The sequence below is a fragment of the Haemorhous mexicanus genome, chromosome 13 (genome assembly GCF_027477595.1).
Source record: "Haemorhous mexicanus isolate bHaeMex1 chromosome 13, bHaeMex1.pri, whole genome shotgun sequence".
NCBI lineage: Eukaryota > Metazoa > Chordata > Aves > Passeriformes > Fringillidae > Haemorhous > Haemorhous mexicanus.
The window spans coordinates 20,616,526-20,633,901 of record NC_082353.1 but is presented as its reverse complement, the minus strand read 5'-3'; the positions used below and the strand labels follow the sequence as shown (position 1 = coordinate 20,633,901).

The 17,376-nt window shown below is 45.3% G+C and overlaps 1 protein-coding gene across 2 annotated transcripts in view; it reads right to left on the bottom strand.

Annotated features, from left to right (window-relative positions):
- The window catches only part of MAP2K1 (mitogen-activated protein kinase kinase 1), a 33,810-nt gene that overhangs the window by 1,453 nt on the left and 14,981 nt on the right, over positions 1-17,376 (bottom strand). For both annotated transcript variants that reach the window (XM_059858714.1, XM_059858715.1), the window contains exons 3-10: positions 16,454-16,600; positions 11,960-12,037; positions 11,400-11,451; positions 5,992-6,116; positions 3,707-3,914; positions 2,547-2,611; positions 1,256-1,317; positions 344-389 (exon numbers count right to left, since the gene is read on the bottom strand). In XM_059858714.1, the coding sequence (XP_059714697.1) occupies positions 344-389; positions 1,256-1,317; positions 2,547-2,611; positions 3,707-3,914; positions 5,992-6,116; positions 11,400-11,451; positions 11,960-12,037; positions 16,454-16,600 (783 nt within the window). The remainder of the gene's footprint in view (positions 1-343; positions 390-1,255; positions 1,318-2,546; positions 2,612-3,706; positions 3,915-5,991; positions 6,117-11,399; positions 11,452-11,959; positions 12,038-16,453; positions 16,601-17,376) is intronic.

The window sequence follows — 17,376 nt, the reverse complement described above, 5'->3', positions numbered from 1 at the left end:
TATGTGGAGCTTTATTCCTTTGTCCTCCTAAAAGCATTAATCAATGCTTTATTATTAACTAATAGAGTCAAGAGAGAATTCTTTTGTAAATTAATTGTGATTATCAAATGGCAGTCTCCACAACCCACCAGACTTTTGGTCTCCTTGACAGTCCCTGTTGTAGGAGGTGTGAAACCTGCAGCCCCTTGATCTCTAGCTCAGTAAAGCTGTTCCTGCTCAAGCTGAGCTGCTCATGGGCCACCAGCCACCCTCGAGGCCACTGCTCTGACCTGCTCTGGGCCAGCTGAGGAATCCAACCTGCCTGGGAAAGAGCTTTTAGATCAAATTAAAAACCTTCACTCACCATCAGCTGCTTCAAGTCGGCTCTCTCAGCAGGATTTTTAATTAAACTGGGAAAACACAAAGTGGTGCACAAGTTACACTCCATTATCTTTTAAATAAGGCTCCAGTCGTGTCCTGTTGGCTGCCCTGCTCTGGTCTGATGACACCACTCAATGAAAGCACCAGGTGCCTCTCAGACAGAGATGGGAGCCTGCAGTTCCCTTCTCTGGGTTCCACAGCTCCAGGTAAGAAATCCTGAGTTGTCTGAGACTGATGAGTGTCTAAACCAAGCTGGGGAGGTAAATCCCATTTCAACTAATACAACATGAACCCCTTTATCCCTCACATTTCTTTGCCCCAAGTTCTTCAAGCTCAGGATCAAGTAGGGCTATTGCATGACTGTCCTTCTTTTTGGAAGCTGTAAATAGAGATATTTGATAAATAAACAAACTTTTGGACTGCAATGAGCTGCCCCCCTTAGCACTGGTTCAGAGCTGGCACCACTGAGGTGCAGCTGGGGAAGTGAGGAGATGGGGGAGTGGCTGCTGGGATAAAGGTGCTGGCTCATGGGCAAGGAAAACCACCTGGAGCCTGCAGGATTGTGCACCCCGTGGCCAAGCCCTGCAGGAGGAGGTGCCCGAGCCTTGCAGAAGCTGGCTGTGCTGGGGGCCACTCCCTAAGGACTGCTCTGAGCAGCACAAATTCAGGGCTAAAGAGGGAAATCTCCCCGAGCCTTGGGGCTCCTCTGGATGCACCTGTTGCCTGTGAGATGAACTTGAGGCAATTAACACCCAAAGAGGGTTGATTATGCTGATTGCAATCCTTAAATCTGCCCTGGCCTGGAGCAGGTACTCTGCTTGCCAAGTGCCTGACAAAGCTGAGCCCAGGTGTCCCTCTGCCACTCAGCCACAGAGAAAACAAAGAAAATACTCACCATTTGTTAACAAAATCTTGAAATTCAGAACCAAAGACACCATTGGGCAGTTTTGGAGGTGGCTGTAAAGAAATAAATACATTTTAAAATCAGCAATCATTCAGCATAATGTTACAGTGTGGGACAGTTCCATGTCCCCCATCTGAGCAAAGCTGTGCCACCCTGTCTGACCTGGGTCATTACTCCCAGCTGCAGGACTTCAGGAGTTCCAGTACTAAACCAGACTTTCCCTGGTATGGGGTGGGTTTTGCTGGGTTTGGTTGGTTGGTTGTTCTGTTTTCTCCACGTACACACCTGGATGGGGTGAGCACAGCCTCAGGTCTCATTAAAGAAGGCTCAGAGCACTAATTAGCACCATCATTCTCCACAGTGCTGAGGGAAGATGCCCTGCACATCATTAGTTCCATAATCCTTTTGATGTCAGTTTTCTGTCCCTGGGAATGGTTTGTTCAGGCTCTGAATTCAGGCAGAATTCTGACAAATAAAGAAGGAGAAGTGCATAAACCTGCACGTTACTGCCTTGTCCTCCAGGAGTTGCCACAGGATCAGGGATAAGTTCCCATCCTTACACTGAGTTACTTTTCTGCACAGGGCAGGGACAAGGCCTGCACCCCTCCCTCACTGGAGCACAGCCTGTGCTGAGGCAGCAGCTCCTGCTGGAGAAGTTTGTGCTAAATCAGAGGTGGCACAAGAAAATCTTGCCAAACTCTGAGCTACTGCAGCTCTTCAGCCCAAAGTGGCCCCCTCAGGGATGCTGCAGTACAGGACCACAGCAGCTGAAGGGATTCAATGCTAACTCCATTCCCAGTTAGTGCTGGCAGATTGGGGTTTATGTAATATGCAAAACAGATTTGTAATCTGAGAGAATTGTGCAAGCAGGTGAGTTACAGAAGCAATTTATCAATTTCTCAGTGGCACAGGCAATGCAGGGACCCAGACACCAGCTGTGCCTTTCAAATGGGTGGGCTGGACAGTTTTCAATAATTCATCCAGCTGGAACAATTGTTATCCAGCTGCTACACATGTCAGCTAACATGAGCATGCTTTTGTCTTTTTTTGAAGAACACAAGCAGTGGAGTCACACAAGTTTCAGTGGTACTTGTGACAATACTGGAAACAGCCCATTCTAACATATCAATCTCCAAGTAGCCTTGTGGCCTAGCTATTTGAAAGAGAAGACAATTGTGACTCAGCCATAAGGCTAAACCAGACTAAACAGCACTAACCCCAAATTCCAGGATGCTTTCAGAGTTCAAGTTGTGAAGGGCAGATTTTTAAGTTTATAAATTACCTCATTGACGATGTAATCCAGAAGTTCAAAGATTGCCATTGGGGGTCTGCTGTCTGATCCATAGGCTGGCAAGAAATGGGAGAGAAATTGGAGAAACTGGGATCAGTGTCACTCTCCCTCCATGGCTTTAGGAAGCCCAGGTCTGCCACTTCTGGCACCCAGCAGATTTACAGAGAAAGGGTGCAGCAGGGAAATGCTTTCATGCAAGGAGACATCTCCAGGTCTGACCCAAAGCATTCACTTCACTGGGATCATCCTGCTGCACTGGGATCAGCACCCTGGAGAAAACCAGAGCACCAGACTGGGATCTCAGAGTGGAGTTTTTGGGTTTGTATCAGTTTTTTATCAGATGATGAAATCTGAAGGTTGTGAGTTCGATTCTCACATGGGGCACCACTTTGTGGAGTTTTTGGGTTTTTTTGTTAAGGTTGGGATTAAATGTGTGAGATGGTAGTTCTTGCTCAGACTCAGATGTTTATTAGTTCTTATCTATACTGTAGTCTCACAAATTGTGAGTTTTACAGCACTTCAAAAAACTAAAAATGGAGTTCTATCTTTCTCTCTACAAGGAACAAACTGTCTAATTAAGAAATCACACTTCAATTATTTTTACTTTTAACCTAATAACTACTTGTGGCTTGCAATGTGGACTTTTTTAGACAATTACACAAAACCACCCAAACCCATGGAGAAGAAGGTGAAGGACTAGCCCTAGGAATTCTGCCCTAAAAGTTCTATCTTGTTTTATATATATATATATTACTATATTCTAAAACCTTAAACTCTAAGTTTTTTACTATGTGATATTACCCATTTCTATTTAAACTCCACACCCACAATCCCAGTTCTGTCATTCCATTTTGGAAGCCTTCTCCACAGGCCAAATGCAGTGCTCTCTTGGGGGTCAGTGCCTGGCAGCACAGAAAGTCTCAAATTCTCCCCACCAGGGATCCAACATCTCAGAGCTGGGGCTCTCACAAGAACCACCAACCAAAGGTCTCTGGTGCTCTGCTCCCACAGGGCTCCTCCCAGGGAAGCTGAGCCAGGTGCCCAACACAACCCTGATTCTGTAAAGGTTTAAATCCCCTCTGTGCAGCCCAGGATGAGATAAAAAGGACCTTGAAGCTGGCAGGAGGGTCAGGGTGAGGGTTGTGACTCACAGCTCATGGGCCGGCCGGGCGCTCTTTGCCTGGGCGAGGTCTCTGTGACTGGAGAATCCCCCTCCACGGGGCAGCCAAACATCAGCTCCAGCTCCTTGGAGTCAGGAGGGGGGATGGGGTACCTGCCAATGGCCATCTCCACCAGGGACAGCCCCATGCTCCAGATGTCTGACTGCACCGAGTAGTGAGTGCCCTGCAGCCTCTCAGGCTGCAAAACACAGGGGAGGGGAGGACAGGCAGCTTTGTGACAAGGAATTACCAAAAAATGACATTCTGCAATAACCTGGATCAGTTAAAGCATGAAACCCCAACTTATTAGCACAGCATGCTCAAATGAGTGACTTCTTGTATTTTCCTGAAGTTCCCCAAACATTCCAGCACTGCATACGAGTGTGAGACTCTTCAGAAATTATTCTCTTAAGTGCTGTTTTATTTCTTTAGCACACATCTAATGGAACTCTTACACAAGGCTCTGCAGGCAAAATCCATTTTGTATTGTCTTTAGGAGATTCACACACTGTAAAGATATTTAGGTATGGGATTTTTTTGCATCATGATCAGAAGTGTATCTGACTATTCCAGTCCCACTGCTTCAGAGATCCTCAGCTCTGAGCAGTGTATTCACCTCCTGCTTCTGCCAAAACCAGCAGATGAGTGCTGCACCAACTCCTTTTGCTTCATTTTAGCACCTGCTTTGTCAGCCTATGTTCAGTGCTGAATATGGCTCCTGAAATTATTAATACATTCATCTACTTCACCCTTAAGTCCATTTTTACTCAGAGTTCTCAAAGAAAACATTCACTTTTCTGGACTCTTTTTAAAATCAAGCTCATATTTTACCAAAATGGTGCAGATCCTTCTGATTTCATGCATGTTTTGGAAAAATACATATGCAATCTGAAACCCCCTCTCAGAGAATGTGAGCATGCAGTAAAGCCTCCTCCCTCTGCCATAAGGGGGTGATAGTTTTGTTTAATTTGTTTTGTAGCATTTACTGAGATGATATTTGAGTTTTCTCCAGTGTCCCACCTCAGTCAGTTCCAAAGCCATCTGGACAAACTACACAGCTGCTGGACAGCAATAGAAATGTCCAAATCCCAAGATTTTCATAAAATGTAAGTGTACAGGAAGGTGGGTGGATGAAAAAGAGCAGGAAACAGAGAGAGCACTTGTAATATAAATATAAATAGAATTAAAATCTAGAAATCTGTTCAAGTTAAACAGTGTTGTTTTTCCACACCTCCATGTGGTGAAAAGAGATGTTTGCATGTAATCATTCTGTCTGCTTTTGTGTGTATAGAAGTGTGCAAAGGGAGCTGCTGCAGGAGAAGATCCTTCAGACACTACAGGACAAAATCTCCCTCGTGGCTTGGTCTGGGATGCCAGAGAGCCAAGTAAAACTCCCCAGGTAAAACCCTCAGCCTGTAAAAACAAGAAACTGAAGAAAACTGAAGGCAGAGAGCACTTGGCTCTCATCCCTGCTCCTGGAGGGGCCAGGGCAAGGCAGGAGCATGGATGAGCTGAGCTGTGGATTTGGTTTTGCTCATTAGCGACAGCCCCCAGAGGTGAGAACTTCAAGCCCAGCCTGGTTTCAGGTGTCACCAAGGAGAAATGACACAAAGACAACGCAGGGCTCCTGCTGAACAGAGCAGCATTAAAGCTTTTCCCTGCAAGCCCAAGCCCACACAGTTCTAATCCTCCAGCCAGAGCTGGGAACAAGAGCAGCAGTTCATGGTGTGCTGCAAAGGTGTGTGAGAACAAAAGAGCTGCCACTGCCATGAGCTGGGGCCTGCACATCACACAGAGAGCTGGTCTGGAAAGAAGTTCCAAGGTGTTCCTCATCCCCAGGGACACAGAACACCCTGGAACAGCCCCAGATTAACTCCCTGCCCACTGCCAGGACTTCTCCTGTGGCTGCACTTTGCCTGCAGAGCCAGCCCAGCAAATGCTGGAGTGGGGGGAGAACCCAAGGAAAACAAGCCATAAACACTGGGCTTTTCTGGGAGACAACGTGTGTAACCCCAAAGGCAACAACTGACTGGGTTCTGCAGAGCACACACAGCCCCAGCTCTTCTGCTGTGCTGTAAGCATTCCAGGTTTTTGGCTTTTCCTGCAACAGCTCTTCCCCCACACACACAATCTGATGTGACACCGGAACATTCCTGGAATGCAGGAAGAGCTGAACCAGGAACAGCAACAGTTGGTTCTTGTTAGATCACCAGAACTGGGACAACTCAACCCCAACAAACTCAGAGCTGGGTAATCTGGATTAAATCTGTACTTACAGACATGTAGGAGCGTGTGCCAACAAAGGAGTTTGCCATGGAATCTATCAGCTGCCCACTGACACCAAAGTCACAAAGCTTGATTTCACCTCTAGAGTTTACCAAAATGTTGGATGGTTTTACATCTGGGGAAAAAAAAAAAAAAAGGATGATTTAGGAGATAAAACAGGAAATCTGACAGTGCAAGGTGAGAATTCTCACGTGCCTCCCTTTGCTTCCCTTCTGTGACACAATTCTGGCCCTCCTCTGGCAATAATCAGAGACTTGGGTCCCTCCCAGGTCCACCTCACAGACTTTCTACTTAACTACAGACAAATAAAAAGAAATATTCAAAATTACACATGCAAGAAAGGTTGTCAGCTTTTTGATTTCACACTATTTGACTTCACCCTATTTCCTGGCTTTTAAGTATTAGGTTTGGGCCTCCCCATCCTCCTTGCAGATAAATGGTCTCCTTTGAAATAAATAAGTGTACAACAGTGTAACTCCTGCATAACGACGATGCTTTGCCTAGAAATGATCAACAGAGAGGCCCTACATATTTATTTTACAAAGGTCAATGAATTACAGCAGCCAGACTATCATTCCTTCATATTTACACAGGCATAAATCACCCCATGGCCAAACACTTCCTGGAGTGGGATCTTGCTCTCTGGGTTTGGGTTTGTTGGGGTTTTTGGGGTGGTGGTCTTGGGTTTGTTTGTTGGTTTAGATCTGGGGGTTTTTTTGTTTGTTTTTTTTTTTTTTTAAAGCTCTGAAAAAATAATTTTCCTATTATTGAAAATGTATATTTAAAATAATTGGAGGTTGTTTTTTTTCCTGTGACAGAGCCCCCTCACAATTTTGAATTCATCACTGTTCCTAAATGGAAATTTAATAAGGGTCACTGGTAGCTTAGCAACTAATAACAGCTCTTTGTGAATGCAAAGGTACAGGGAACAAGTGTTCAGTGTTTCTTTTATAACTGCAAGGAGGTTTTTCACTGTATCTCACTGCTTGGCTGGTCATTACCAACCATTATCAAAATAAGCAACCAACAGCCCACACTGGCCGAGTAATGCTGCAGAAAAAAGGGAACTGGGAAATTGTTCTGAAGAAAGAGAATCATGATTTCACTTCAGAGCAGACTCAGAAGTCTGTGGCTGTCACATTTTCATTTGCTTTTCACTTTTAAGCACAGATCTATTCCAGGAGCAGCCCTTTGGCTGGGATGTCCCTGGGAGGAGGACACTGATGTGACAAAGATCTCCATGCAGGAGGTTTATCCCTCACAAAGCAAGATCCATGGGGAGGGGAAAATAAAACAATTCCAGCTGTCTCCCCCCAGTTCCTTTTGAGGAGTAACACCAAGTTTGGATAATTATCTACTTGGGGAAATTGTGGCTCCATGTTTTTGCCTCTTTCCAGGCAAGTGAAATGTCCAGGAACAGTTTCCTGCTCTGATTTGTGGATGGAAAATCCAGGCAGGGATTTTGTGTGTGCTGCTTTCAATTGCCCACCCCTGGGGGAGGATCTGGCCTGCTGGGCACACAGCTGCACCTTCTGCAAGCTCTGCCTGCTCTGGGCAAGCTCTGCCTGCTGAGACCTCACCACAGGGACCCTTCACTGTGGCAAGGATGGATCCAGGCTGGAGCTCGACCTAGCAGTCTAAAACTCTAGCAGGAGCTACAAACAACCCAAGCCAGAGCCCAAGCAGCTGGAGCAGGGAAGCAGCAAGCAGAGATTAGAGGTTCCCAGCTGCACAGGAATCTGCACCCAAAGCTCTGTGCAAAAGCAAGGTGGAAAACACAGTGTCTACAAAACACACTGGGAGCACAGCAGAGCCTGAAGAAACCACAGCCAGCCAGGTTTGTGCTGCTCACCAATGCACAGCCACAAACTCAAAACAAAGATGTAAATCCTCACTTTCATCTCTAGAGTTCAATGATTCTTCATAATTAAATGGCAAAGAAAAAATCATTACCATTCCACTGCCAGTGCCAAACAATTCTCTCTACGAGCATCTTGAAGTCTCAGAATCCCCCTGGTCTCCTGAAGGTTTCCCCTTTCCCCTCAGTGTTTTTGCAGGTGGCAATGCCACACTGCAGCTCTCAGAGCAGCACAGCCCCATCTCCTCTCTGCATTCCTGCACAAAGCTTCTCCTCCCTGGAGTATTTTCATTTTCCACACAAGGCACCCCATGTGATCAGTGTGATGTTTGGAAGGCTGCTGCATTTCCACCCCTCTAAATGTAGCACCTATTCTATTTTCACTCCAGAGCCTCTGAGCACTTGAGCAGTTTCTCTGGAAACCAGAGATTTGTACTGCCAGAGGAACAGGACTGCCAAGGCATCCTGCAAAATGTATGCTGGAACTTGCAAGAACAGACAAAAGGAACACAAAATGTGTTATGTAAGCACTTCAGCTTTAAAGAAAGTGGAAGATATTTTATACACCACCCCAGACAAGCCAGGAAGAGAATTCTGGAGAAGTCCTTTGCCAGGGGGATGGATTTATGGCACTGCAAAGGGAGCTGGTAACACAGAGAAGTTTCCAGAATGCCTGATAATCTCAGTGAGAGGTTCCTTCCTCTGCTCTGCCCCACAGGCTCATTCTGAAAGGTGGCCCTGGATGTTGTTAAAACACCTTCAGCCAGAATTCACTCTGTACAAGCTACAGAGCAGACATGTGAGCAGACACAGAGCAGAGAGGTGTCTTGCAGCACATCTTTGGGATTTTCCAATCAGTTCCCATTTGTCAAGGCAAGATCTCACAAGAACCCTCTGGAACTGCAGCCCTGGAACAGAGCAGTGACACTTCCCTGAGCTGCTGCCTCCAGCTGGGGTTCAAACCCTTACACAGCAGCTTCCCTGCAAGGAGAGACCTTCCAGAGAGGATTCAACTCCAGACAGCACCACAGATATCCTTATTTAACAGAAAAAGAAGAGATTGTTAAAATATCCAGCACCGTTGTGCTTCTCACCCCTTCCTGTCCTGTGCCTTGGATCCCACCAGCTGAACTTCCAGAGGTTTTGTGATTTCATTCCTGTCTGCTCAGAGAGGACCAGAGCACAAAGCACAGAGCTCCACGTGAGCAAACCCTCTAGAAAAGAACTCTACTCTCCTCTAGAAAAGAACTGTATTTTCCATTCCTGCTCTACTAAGCCCCAACACCTCCTTCCCTGAGCTGTCTGGAATGACAAGTGATCACTGCTCCTCAGTTAGTCCAGGACACAGCTGTGCATGGAAGCAGTTTGGGTTAAATATTCCAGACTTGCTGATATTGCCACACAAGTAATAAAACATAGCAGTGGAATAAATTCCTTCCTGCAAATGAGTTCTCACAAGCCTGGCTGTCTTTAGATTTAAGAACAGATTTTTTGGCCCTTTGTTGCTGTGTTCTCACGTTTAACAGGGATGTCTCTTCATTTTTAAGTCACCCACTCTCCCCACAGCACAAGTCCAGTAAATCCTGCTGAAAACAAGCCCACCAAGTGCACACATTTTCCCCAGGGATGGATGAGTGAGAACAAACAGCCCATGTGAGGTGCTGTTCTCACCTTGTCAGTGCAGGAGAGAAAGCAAAGCACAGAAATCTCCAGTTGTCAGAGCTGTGTATAAAATAATGCTGACACAGGCACAGGAGAAGTGCTTTTACCAGCACTGTTTATCTCAGCTGGGATCCAAGGGAGAGGCAGTTTGGAAAAACTGCCAGAAGCAGCTTCACCTGCACCCCAGCCTTCATAAGGGGAGTCCAAAGGATGCACAAGCTCAGTGGCACAGACAGACCCACGGACAGCACTGAGGACAGAAGCTGCAAGTTTGGCTCTGGCTGTCCAGAGAAGGGAGAAGCACTCACTGCTCTGACTGATTCTCCTTTCAGCTGCCAGCAGTGGCCATGATCAACTCCCAGAATGTCATTTTGGCTCCCTCTTTATCAGACACCACAGGTGTGATGTGATCACAGAGCAGCCTCTGCAAGGAGTGCACAAGGCCACCAATTCCTGCTGCTGTCAGAGCACACAGGAGGGAACCTGGGCTGGAAAACAAGAAGCACCACGAGGACATAGAGCTGTGCACTGCAGGGCACACCCAAGCCAGGACAACTGGAAGCAATGCAGAAGAGGAATTTCTGATTTCTCCATGAACCTGCAGTGCAGTCTCTGCCATAGCAAACACCGTGAGGTTAAGCTGCACTTAAACAAGATCAGGAGGGCTTCACTTTGGATTGATCAGATTTACAGGTGGTAAAGCTGGAAATAAATAAATAAAAACTGCTGTCTCAGTTGAGCAAGATCAACCTAAAAAAAGCCCCAGGCACCAACATAGTAACAACCCACTGCTGTGGCTGACTCGAGGACAAGATGCAGCAGTAACTCTTCCAGGGTGCCCTAAAATAAGGTGATCTCCCTTCCCTGGAGTCCTTATGCTCTGAACAGAGACAAATGACTTTGAAACTGTCACCAGAAATGTTTAGAGTCTCCCTCCAACCTCCCGGCTCCACAAGAGAGCTATATTGGTTTAAAAAAACCCCACAAACCAGGAATGTGTGATAAACACAACTTCATGTGTAAGGTGATCCTACAACAGCTTGTGCAAGCTGGGATTGCTGATTCCTCTTTTTGGTCTGGGCAATAAATGTAAATTCAGACATGCATTAATGTCTGCTGCAGATATTTGATAATCTGAATATTCTCTGTGGCCCAAAGCTGCCCAGCAGCTGCTGTGGGTTGCACACAGGGCACCAGCACTGCTCCAGCCCCACCTGCACAGCACACCCACAGCAGCAAAAATGGATTTATTACTCCACCAAGGGTCATGCTTCTTTAATGGAACATGCAACAGATTAATGGAGGAGTTGGATTTTAAAAAGGGTAACTAAAAGCAGAAAATAATTTCATACATTTATTCTAAAGTGAGTAAATACCCAGGATAAGCAACACTCCCATTTTACACAGCTTCACCATGGTTTTTAATTGCTTTAAAGTATGCAAAGGATGCAGTTCTGCATGACAGCTCTCAATAAGCAGCATGTGCATGTAAGACACATGGGGAAAAAGTGACTTTCTTTTAAAAGTTTTCATGGCAATGACTATTGAACAGTCACATGAAATTTAGCTCAGGGGTTTTCACTGCAGTCAGTCTCAAACACAGACAAGTTCTGTGTGCACATAAAATGCAAGAACAGCAGTTCAAGCATGGATTACAAACCCAGATAAGCTGCAGGAAGACAGAAGCTGAAGACACCTGATAATCATGGGAAGAGATTTGGATTTAAAACAAAAAGTTTGCCCTACACTGCCCAAGAAAAACCCTTTGAACCAAAGTCATATGGAACCATAAAGAACCAAGCATAGAAAAAAAAGAGGAATTTTAATGTGAATAAAAATCATTCTCAAGGAAAGTTACAACACAAACTTTTCTCTCACCTCTGTGCATTATTTTATGTTTTTCTCTCAGATATGTGAGTCCTTTTATTACCTAGAGACAAATGAAAAGCAAATTAATTTAGGAAGCAGAAGAGAAAGTTGAATGCTTTGTCTGCACAAGAATTCCTAATGCATGCAGCTTAACAGAAACCCCAAAATGTAACCACTGCCAATCAACACAGACTTTTAATCTGTCCCTCCAGCTCGGACTAGAAAAATGAAAAATAAGCTGAATCCCTTCCTGGGAGCTCTGTGTACAGAGAGCTCTGCACACATTCTTGCTGTAGAATGGAGAGGAAAAGGTAATACTGAAAAATAAGGAAGTGTTAATTCAGCTCTCATCCAGAAGCATCAACTGATCCAAAAGCAGCAACTCCAAGCACACAGCCCAGAATGTGTTACTCATTCCAGTGCCCACAGCTACCACGTACAAAGAGAAACTGAAAAATGAAAAAACACACTGAAAAACCTGGGAATATTCCCTCCTCCCTCATCCCCAGCCCCCTGGATGTGGCACTGCCCAGCCAGGCCCCAGAGGTGCCATCCCCTGCCCCACTCACCGCAATGCTAACTTTGCCCAGGATCTGCTCTGGAATCCTCCCAGCCTTTTTCAGCACTTGATCCAAGGAGCCACCATCCTAACAAGAAATATTTGAATAGTCAAGCTTGAATCAAATTGCTCTAAAATATTTTAAGCAGGGCTGTAAACTGAAGCTTTAATTTGTTTAAAAAAACCCCAAGTTGCTCTTCATGTTTGCTTTAACATTGTTGTGGTGCAAATCTGAAATAAATAAATCACTCCTCGGGAGGAATCAGTCAGGTTTGTGTTTATTTTAAATAAACATGTGGCCACTAACAACATCCACTCAAATAAACACTGCACACAATGCTCTTCCAGAGCAGCACTTCCATGGTTTGGATCTCCTTAAGGAAGCACTGTCCACAAACAGGGGCAAGCAAGCAGGAAGGATTTCACAGCTTTCTGTAATTTTCAGCCCAATGCATTTTTTTGTTTTTGGCACATCCATCCACCATAATCCTCCCCCTCCAAAGACAGAAAGAAAAGATTTTATTGACCCTGATTTATGAGGCTGAAAACTCCTCATACTGAAAGAGACAGAGATTTCTGAAAATCCCAGAATGCTGGGGCTGGAAGGGACCTCTAATCCTGGGGCAGGGACACCTCCCACTGTGCCAGGCTGCTCCAAGCCCTGTCCAGCCTGGCCTTGGGCACTGCCAGGGATCCAGGGGCAGCTCCAGCTGCCAGAGGCACACCAGGATGATGAGAGAACTCAGATCCCTGCCCCAGTCCTGTCCCAGAGCAGGCCCTGCCCAGGAGGAGCTGCCTCTGTCACTTCTGCAGGTCCAGGGTGACTCTTCCAAGGATGGTGTGGCACAGAAAGAACCAAAAGAGAGAGAAAATGTTTTGAAGGTTCCTGGTAAGCCATGGCCTTGTTTATTAGATTAAATAAACTGCCTGCATGCACACACACCCCCAGCAAAGGCAAATATATCCCACTGTTGCTAAGAGCTTTTCAAAAGGAAAACTGGGAAAAATGCTGTTTATTTTTAGCAACTGATTCAACAATAGACTTGTGCATAAGGTCTGGATTCTCTGGAGCAGAGAATATACAATCAAAGAAGAAACTGGAAAGTTATTTCTCCAATTTAAAACCATATCCTGTTGTCTGGATCAGCACTGGATAACTCCCAATGCTTGCCATAAAGATCCAGCTGGAGTAATTAATTGTCTTCTGCCTTAACCTCCCCTTTGGAAGTTCCCATCAACATTTACACATGGTGAAAGCAAAAAAACTGAACACAAAGGTTTATTATTTGAGGACTAAAATCTACAAGTCTTATGAGAAGGGAAGTATATAAACACTTATCTGATCACGTATTTTTGTAAAAAACACACCCACATACTCCACACTTGATTAAAAATACACCAGCAGAAAAAAATATCTCTAGAAATCTCTTAAACCAGTCTGAATTTCTGGACAGCTGTCTCTGCTGAGACACTGGTATATTAACCATAATTCTGTTACAGAAAAGAGCCTTTTTCCCCTTCCCTGAGGAGCAGCTCTGATCCTAGACAAGGCTGAACACAATTCAGCTGCCTCGTCTTGGTTGCAGCCTTCAGTGTCTTGCAGGAGCTGCCTCCAACCCTTCTGCCTGTTAAATACCTGCTGCTAAGCAAAGTTAGGCATTGATCTTGAATTTAGGTACCTAAAAATATCAAACACTCAAGTTCCATGCCTGTTCCACCTCCAACTTTTTTGTTCATAATCCTGCTTAGGTTTTGTAACCCACTGCTAAAAATAAGAATTCTGAGTGGTAGCAACTGAAAAAAAAAAGACCCACATTGGAGATTTTCATCCAATCTTTTATCCAAAAAGAGACCAAAAACTTCTACCAATGATCTGCATTAAGCTTAATGCTAAATTAAGACCATAATAATAAATTATGACTATAATAATAGTCTAATAATGATAATATAATAGCATAATAATAGCATAAATTAAGACTGTGATAAGCCACCTCTCTTTTGATTTCATAACTTATTGATCAGCTGTTCTACGTGTAAAACATTGTACCCAGTCTGGCTTGGACCAGATTCAGCACTGAGCCACCAGATTTCACCCTGCCTTCTCTCAAATGGAAAATGTTTGCTGTCAGACATAATATTCCCTGTCAGATATATTATTCCCTGCTTAGGAACCTACAAACCCTGATTGCTGCTGGTGATTTTCTCATTGACAAATAAATTGAGACTCTTTAGGCCTTTTATTTCTCCTCTGGAATGTGGCAACACACAGGCTCCTTCAGCAACTGCAGCTGTGCACATCTGTGACATTTAACATATTCTCCAGCAATGCCCAGACAGTTTTTCACCACCAATTTTCCTATTTTTCACTCTTCTTTTCAATTTTGAGAGCTGGATTTCCCATTCCCAGCAGGAGTTAGGATTTTGGGGGTGCAAGCTTCCCCTGGGCTCCCACATCCTGGAGCCCGCATGGTGAGCGCTCGTTCCTAAGCAACCATCGATTCCTTCTCAAAATTCTGAGGGACCACAGAAGCATTACAACAATCACATGCACTTTCCAGAAAAAATACAGCTTCTCTCCAAAGAAACAGCTCTTTTCAGGGGAAAAAATAAAGAGGTCTTTGGCTGTATTGTGCTCTGTGTTGTTAAAAACCTCCACCAAGTGAGGCAACAAATTCAACTGTCCCTTAATTACAGAAAATTTACTTTTCATGTTTTGAGTCCATATGGCTGGAGAAAGGCAAACAGATGTCGAGAAGAATGTGTACTTTGTATTAAAATGAAACACGGTGAAAAAAAATTTTTTTGGCATTAAAAAAGTTGTGTAAGATCCCTCTGGGCTTGCTCACTGTTGTTCATGTTTGCATTTTCTGTAACATTTAAAAAAGGGACAAAATATGGATTCATATAAATAAGAAAAAAAATAGAATCTGCACAGCTGCAGTATCAGTGATCTGGTTCATTCTGCAGAAAAAACAAAGCTGAACCCCAGTCAGAGCAAGTGTTTAAGTAGCAGGACTGGGTAAATATTTTGAAATACAACAAAAGGATAAAAAAGAAGCAATTGGGAAGCTACATTTGTGCAGGGCAGACACTGGAGAAGGGGATGAAACATCTCCTATCAATCCCAGCCTCTGATTTGCAGAGTAAATCCAAACCACATCTTTAGAGAAGAGAACTTGGGTAACTGCAGGGCTGGTGGCACTGAGGGTTTGCAGGAAGGCTCAGGGAACAACCCCAGGGGAGAACTCCCAGGAAATAAATTTTCTGAGCACCCACCATGTGCTCCATGCAGATGGAGATGATGCCTCAGATTTTAGCTTTTATATTTTTCACATTCTGTGCTGCTTTAGTGGGTGGGTCTGGGCTTCACATTATGGGATGGTGAGCTCTGTGCACAGAGCAGGGAGAGAAAACAATTCCTGCTCCAGCTGGGCACCAAGGACAAATGAGCCAAATCTCAGCCCAGGAGCACAAACCCCGTGGGCTGGAGAGAGAAAAACAAGCAGGGTGGGAGTGCCTGGGCTAAAGCTGGGCTGGGACAATGAACTGCAAGGTGCAAATGGAGCAGAGCTGATCCCAGGGAGAGCCCTGTGCCCGGCCGTGCATTTTGGGGCCATTTTGGGTCATCTTGGGTGCAGCCCTGGCTGGGCTCTGGTGCTGCCCAAGGTGGGTCTATGGAGGAGATCCTTGGAATCAATCCCTGCTTTAATCTGTCATTCTGCTCCAGCTCAGCCTTTACAAGGCACCAGAGATCTCCCATCAGTGGATAACCCATTCCTGGCACTCACCATGTGCTCCATGCAGATGGAGACCTCCCCATCAGTGGATAACCCATTCCTGGCACTCACCATGTGCTCCATGCAGATGGAGATCTCCCATCAGTGGATAACCCACTGCTGGCACTCACCATGTGCTCCATGCAGATGGAGATCTCCCATCAGTGGATAACCTATTCCTGGCACTCACCATGTGCTCCATGCAGATGGAGATCTCCCCATCAGTGGATAACCCATTCCTGGCACTCACCATGTGCTCCATGCAGATGGAGATCTCCCATCAGTGGAGAACCCATTCCTGGCACTCACCATGTGCTCCATGCAGATGGAGATCTCCCCATCAGTGGATAACCCATTCCTGGCACTCACCATGTGCTCCATGCAGATGGAGATCTCCCATCAGTGGATAACCCATTCCTGGCACTCACCATGTGCTCCATACAGATGGAGATCTCCCCATCAGTGGATAACCCATTCCTGGCACTCACCATGTGCTCCATGCAGATGGAGATCTCCCCATCAGTGGATAACCCATTCCTGGCACTCACCATGTGCTCCATGCAGATGGAGACCTCCCCATCAGTGGATCACCCATTCCTGGCACTCACCATGTGCTCCATGCAGATGGAGACCTCCCCATCAGTGGATAACCCATTCCTGGCACTCACCATGTGCTCCATGCAGATGGAGATCTCCCCATCAGTGGATAACCCATTCCTGGCACTCACCATGTGCTCCATGCAGATGGAGATCTCCCCATCACTGTAGAAGGCTCCATAGAAGCCCACGATGTAGGGGGAGTTGCACTCGTGCAGCACCTGCAGCTCCCGGATGATCTGGTTGCGGATGGCTGGCTTGATCTCCAGGTGGATTAACTGCAAAAGAAACCCACTCAATAAAATCAAATCCACTCTTCAGGAGTGAGTTGTGTCATTCAGAGAGGTTTTCAACACCTGGCAGGCCCTGAGATGTCCTGATCTCAGAGCTGACTCTGCTTTGAGCATCTCATGACCTGCAGAGGCCCTTTCCAACCCAAATTATTCTACAATTTAACTGTAAAATAATCCATCCTTGCTTTTCTAGTGTGTGGGAAATGGATTTGGAGAGAATTCTTAAAGCTTGACAGAAGGTTCACACAGTATATATTTGTATGTAAACTGATGTATGTCATTTGTAGGTAAAGGATGATGGGTTAAAAACCACTTATAATGTATTGTAATTAGGAAATAGTTGGCTTCTGATTGTGATGCTATGAATTATAACATCGGTACTCTCTCACCCTTCACATGAGACTGAAAATGGAATAAAAGCTTTTAAAACACCTCTCAGTTGCCCTATCTTTGGGTCAAAAAAGGGCAAAATCCAACACTAGTGGCCAAGGGAAAACACTATAACACAGCACCCAGGAAAAGGCAGGAATTCCATCCTCTTTTCACAAAACACTTCTCCAGCAGAAACTTTTGGTTGCAGCACTTTTCCTTAGAGAAATGTGTCAAAGATGCACTGACTCAGAGGCAGCTGCTGAAAAATACCTGTCCAGGTGTTTGTAAAGCATTAGTGCAAGGAATGAGCTGAAGCTCCCAGGAAAAGCTCCCCAGTACCTTTTCCCCACCAGACTGTTTATCCCATACAATACAGGAGTGTCCCACAT